Source organism: Phocoena phocoena, chromosome 12 (genome assembly GCF_963924675.1).
Source record: "Phocoena phocoena chromosome 12, mPhoPho1.1, whole genome shotgun sequence".
Classification (NCBI taxonomy): domain Eukaryota; kingdom Metazoa; phylum Chordata; class Mammalia; order Artiodactyla; family Phocoenidae; genus Phocoena; species Phocoena phocoena.
Window position 1 is genome coordinate 21,489,127 of NC_089230.1, and position 6,000 is coordinate 21,495,126.

Here is a 6,000-nt window from a genome sequence, read left to right on the forward strand (position 1 = left end):
TCTAAAATACTTCACAGTAAAGAAAAGGCCTAGTTTTTCCAAAGTTATTCCATTTTCATAGATTCTCACATTGCCTGTTGTCACATGTATGTCTCCTCAGCATAGTTTCTGGTTAAAACTAAAATTAACCAGTTATCTAATACACATAAAGAACCAGCTGAGTCACCACATCAGTACAACAACATTTAAGGTTTCTTTTCTAGGTCACAGGATTTAGAGCCAAGTATACTAGTCTTCTATTTCTGCTGCAACAAATTAGCATAAATTTAGTGATTTAAACAGATTTATTATTTTATACTTTTGGAGGTCAGAAGTCCAAAATGGGTCTCACTGGGCTAAAATCAAGGTGTCAGCAGAGCTATGTTCCTTCTGGAGGCTCTAGGGATCATTTATTTCCTCGCCCTTTCCAGCGTGGAGACACCTCCCACATTCCTTGACTCCTGGGCCCTTCCTCCATCTTCAAAGCCAGCCGTGTTGCACCTCTCTGGGATTTTCTTCCTCCGTTACATCTTCCTCCAACTGACTCTTCTCCCCTGCCTCCCTCCACTTTTAAGAAACCTTGGGGTAACATGGATAATCTGAGCAAATCTCCCTATTTGAAGGTCAGTTGATTAGCAACTCTAATTACTTTGCCATGTAACCTAACACACTCACAGGTTCCAGGGATTAGGATGCAGACATGCTTTGGGAGCCTATTATTCTGCCTATCATGTGAAGACAGTATTCCATTTCCATTTACTTACTTGAATTTTCCTGAAGCACTTTTAGTTCTTTTACAGTTCTTCAATTCTAGGAAAAGAAGCTCTTGGGGAATAACAATAAGAGTATAAGATTACTGATAACAGTAATATATCAGTAATAGTTCAGTAATAATGTTCAGTATAAGGTTACTGAACGTTACGAATGTTCAAGTATCTTCTTAACCAGTATCACAGCTGATGGATTTTCTTCAACTGATGCAGATTCATTCACTTATGCACTAACTTTCATTTCACTTTTTACCATGAGCTCTGATTCTATTGGGATGACTCTCATACTCAAAGTAAGGTATGGATATAGCTGGAACGGCCCCTGCCACATAACCATATGATCCTGGATACGTGTCGCCTGAGATTCCTGAGCTACATTCTGGTACACTGATGCCATGGATCATGGAATCAGACTGTGGCCACCAGGATAAACGTCCTGACTCTCTGTGATCCAAGTTGGCTAGGACAAGGGCCTTCTCACTGAAGTTTTGAGAAGCTAAACCCTCTGGCAAAATTGCTCTAATGAGCTTAGAATCATTAAAAATGTCCCAAGCACTAAGTAATAAAATTTATTCAGTTTTTTTTAACACAGAAAAATGAAAAGTTAAATGGGTAAATTATAGTGGCCTAATCTTTTCATACCAATAGTAGGGACTCACAGGCTGGTTGTTTTAACAGCTGTACAATGCTTAAGCTCCAAAGACTCTAAATCTCTAATAACAAAAAGAATAACACTTTGCACGAGAGTTTCTTTGAATATATTCTAGACATATTTTCTCACAGGAACCCTCAATTAAAGATTTGTTATATTTTAATCAGAAGCCACAGAGATAAAAAGTTTGAATGATTGGCTGAAGGCCCTATACAAACTGAATTTAAATATGAAAGAGACAAAAATATATTTGTCATGATTACTTAAAATAGGCAGGTCCAACCACTAAATGCTAAAATATAAAGTGTCTGACAGTTTAAGCCGAGTCAGATTGGCTCTACTACAGTTTCACGTCCCTCAAAGGTTATGAGAGGTACATCGTTTCTTGTGAGTCTTGCTTTATAACACACAGTAAGCAATGCCAATGTGAGTTGTCATTTCGCACATGGGTTAACAATACCCTCAATTTCTACTGCTCTCACCTGCTAATCCCCTCCCCTGCGCCCCCAAAACTATATCTAATGCAAAGGTGCTTCTGAGAACTGTTCATAGTTTCTATGGTTCTGGTGGGGTTTCCATCCGTATTTCAGCTCAGTGCTGTTCCTTGACAACACTCAAATGGGCCAGCTCAAAGTGAGATCAGGAGAAATGGGATAAGGTAGTGATCCAAGAGAAATTTTGTTCACATAGCCAGTAAAAGAATTCTGAAAATCTATGCACATATTTTTTAAATAACATCTAAATATTTTTAACATAAGTTTGAACAGTTGAAAAGGGGACATGATTTCTAACACTCTGATACATATTTATCAGAACTTCAGGCCTGCAGGTTTCAGTCTCCGGAAGTCTGCTACATAACATAAAAGGTAGAGCCAATCCTCAATGACGACCCAATCAACTCAAGAAGACTTTCTGTCAAGATAAGTCTTTGTTTTTCAATCAAATATGAAGATAGTTCTAGTGACAACTGTCTATCTTCTGAATCCTAAAAGGAACAGATAAATACAGCACAGAGCCTTGTCACGTGTTTGTCCCTTGGATGAACAGGGCAGAAGAAAGGAGAACTGGCAGGCAACACCCGTGTTCAGAGACAGATCAGTTTCAAGAAAGAGCTGGAAGATGAGGAACTGAAAATTGAAACCCCTGAAACACTCTATGCCCTGGTCAGTCTTGGTGCCCAGTTTGGAAAGTGCTGGGGGAAAGGGCTTAAATTCTTCTCTGAAAGTATCTAACATGATACAAATTTAAAATGGTATTTCTATACAAAAACCTGCTGACTGCCTATCTTTGAAGCATCCTAAGCCTTTGGAAGTATCTTAAAACAGGTGTCAAGTTCTCTTCATCAAAATGAAGGGTCAACAATTAGAGATTACAATCTTGCTTGTATAGCCAACCTTGTGTATAACCTTGGACGGGCAGTTCTGGCGATCCAGGAATTGGTTCTACATTTTCTCTAGTCCTCAGAACTCCTCGCTTTTGTTTTAATTCTCTGTCCATACTTGCCCATCTTTTAGTGTATGTTTGGGCCAGTCTTTCACCCTGAAGTTCCTAGGTTCCACCCCATGTCCTTATTGGGTTTTATGCTCATGTGATACTTCTCCATCCCTTTCAGTGCCAGAAGTGGATAAACTGTTAAAAAAAACAAAACAAACAAACTAACAAAAACCCTCCAACTGCCAAGGCCATCATTGTGCCAACAGAGGAGCTGCTTATGCGAACTATTGCGAACTTTTACACGGGAAGATAGGGAAAGTATAAAGTCCACTGTGAATGCGTGTTGAAAAGCTCTCTCTTCTAATGCTTCTGGGGGTGGGGGAAGGTTGGAGGTAAATTACTGACAATGGGCAAAAACAGATGCAAAGAAGACAACTTTATTAGGCGATTTCTCTTCTTTATGAGGAGCCTTCTTTCCTTTGTTAGGAGGACAGTCCTTTCAGAGGAAACACCAAGTAATTCGACAATACCCAGTTTCCTTCAGCTGCTGCGACTTGATCCCACGGTGGGTGCTCTGGAAAGCACCTTGGGGGCGAACGGGTCTGAGGCCGCTCATGACCAAGGTCGTTCGATCCAGTTGCTAAGTTGAGAATCTTCCCGTGCCACCTCTTAGAAGCAGGTGTGTGTTCCCCTCCAAAGAGCCCACCACCTGGCTGCGCCCCACCTCCACTCGTGCCCCAGCTACCAGATAACGTTGGGTACTACAGAAGATGCTGCTGCGGGGGCAGCCTGGCCTTCAGACGCAGTCACTGGGGAAGAGGCGAGGACCGGCGTGGATGCTGGAGCACGCGCGCAGGTGCCGGCGCACCCACAAACACACCCGGGCTCGGAGTGAGGGGAGGACGGGGGGGGGGAGGGGAGCGACCTTACCAGATCAATGAAAGTCAGGAATTTCCAGCTCCCTCCGTAGGTCTGGTGCGAGGGCATTTCGATGGCCTTGTAGTTGCACAGGATAGAGCAGTAGGACAGCAGGATGGCCACCCGCAGCACCTGGCAAGGGACAAGCGCCATGTTCGCGAAAGGCCCGGACGGGCTCGGCGACGAGGAGGACTGGCGGCTCAGGGCTCTGGCGGGCGCCGTGGGAACTCCGGCCGCGGGCGGGGCGGGCGGGGGCCCTGGCGGGACGTGTCCCGCGGGACCGGCGCGACCGCGAGCGCGCGGGCAACCTCGCGGGCGGGCGGGGCGGGGCGGTGTGGTGTGTGCGGGCACCGGCGGCTGTGGGGTGGGCGGCGTGGCGTCAGCTCTTTCGTCATCTACGTCATTCTGCTGCTGCCTTCGCGGGCCCCGGAGACCCGGCCCGGGGCAGCCCTTCAGAGCCCCGAGAGCGGGTGGGCAGCCTCCGAGGACGACCGGGGCTCGGGGAGCGCGCGCCGAGTTCCGGGGACCGCGGCCAGAGGCAGCGGCCGGGCGGAGAGGGAGCGCGGCCCAGGGTGAGCGGGCGCGGGGGCCGGGCAACCCGCCCGGAAGGAGCGGATCCCGGGGTGGGCCAACGGTCCAGCTCGGGGACTTGCTGGCCAAGTGGCACCGGTGGAGGCGCGCACGTGGGGGGTGCAAACCCGTGAAACGGGGCCCCCGAGTGACTTGCTTTATTTTGGACCCAACTGGAATTTTAGTGTTAGACTACTGTTAATCTCTATGAAATCCCCTTATTAATTCTATTCCAGTGGGTAGGCTGCCCTGCACTTTTCCACCGGGGGTTTATAAATATCCTAGCAATATATAACAAGGCCGACTGTGAACTGTGGACAAGGGGTTTATAAATAAAACGTTGTAAAGAAAGAAGTGTCAGGTAAGTTTCTGCTGCAAGATTACATTCAGTTCAAGAGCAGATCATCCTGAGTCTGGATGTAAAATCCGTTTGTGTCATTTAATACTAATCTTTTGAGGGTTAAACTGGTTTTGCCGTTTTCCTTATTTATTTTTTCCTACACTCCAATACCAGGGCTTAATGGAAGGAAATTAAATATAAACTGGATTCCCTCCACCTTCCAGTAAATGTTGTCACACTGAAGTTGCTTCATTCTGTGGGCAGCATCACATTTCAGCTAACGAGATGCAGGGTCCGATTATGAAAAGACAACATAGGTATTTCCTGTGGGTCCATTTAAAACAGGTGTCCTCTGAAAATAGTCTCTTGAGTCACAGAATGTGGAGTGAGGGGGCAGGGAAAGCAGAGTGCAATGTTAAGAGGTAAAGTAGCAACTCCTGAATTTTTCCAACCAATCTCTTAACCAAAATAAAGAAGCCCAGTAGATATTTTCTAATCGGTCTCATAATTATGCCAGTAGAAGTTAATGTCCTCCAAATCAAGATAATTCCAAGAAGATTCTACCAGCATAAAACTATTCATTATTGATGATTTCTAGTTTTATCTTCATGTAAAAGTTGGGTGCATTTTTAAAAATTGTGTGTCCATGCTACAGGTTCATAAGATTGCAAAATTAAAAAGTAGATCTACTGAAGATCTAAGTCCTTAGTAAAGTTTTGAGTTCGTGTGATATCCTTAAAATTTTATATACCTTCCTACCTTACAATTTAGAAAATCATAAATAAGACTCCCTATCCCATCCTAGAAAAATATAATAATATTCGTATAAAGCCATTTAAAATTTTATTCTGTACTCAGTTCCTTTTTAAGTAATTATACCATCCAAAAAGTGTTTTGAACCTATTCTAATGGTTTGCTTTTGTTATTTTGTGATTTGCTAACCATAATAAGATAATGAGTTTTGTGGGCTTTTTTTTTTTTTTAAATGAAACATTTGCATAAACATTGACTCAAATATTTTATGAGAATGTCAGTCCACAATTTTTGGAACATCTTGCTGATTATTTATGAACACATCCAGGTTGCTCTTTTTGCTTTTTAGACCATATCTAGTCATCTTAGACATGTTTCACATGTCTCTGCGAAAAAAATATTAACCTACACAGAGACTGCATTTTTCTTAGTGTAAGTATTGCAGTACAGCATTGCACTTAAAACTTCACTCTGTGGAAGGTTATCCTGTTTTATGAACTATAATACATTAATCACTGATAAGTTTTACATGATTCCATATTTGAGTTAGAGAATACTGCTTTTCATTGTACACTGTACAGAAG

General features: G+C 43.6%; 1 protein-coding gene across 1 annotated transcript in view; it reads right to left on the reverse strand.

Moving 5' to 3' along the window:
• AIG1 (androgen induced 1) overlaps positions 1 to 3,906 on the reverse strand; it is a 231,187-nt gene extending 227,281 nt beyond the window's left edge. Inside the window, exon 1 of the mRNA XM_065888712.1 lies at positions 3,766 to 3,906. Coding sequence (XP_065744784.1) covers positions 3,766 to 3,906 — 141 coding nt within the window. The remainder of the gene's footprint in view (positions 1 to 3,765) is intronic.
• Positions 3,907 to 6,000: the final 2,094 nt, after the last annotated feature.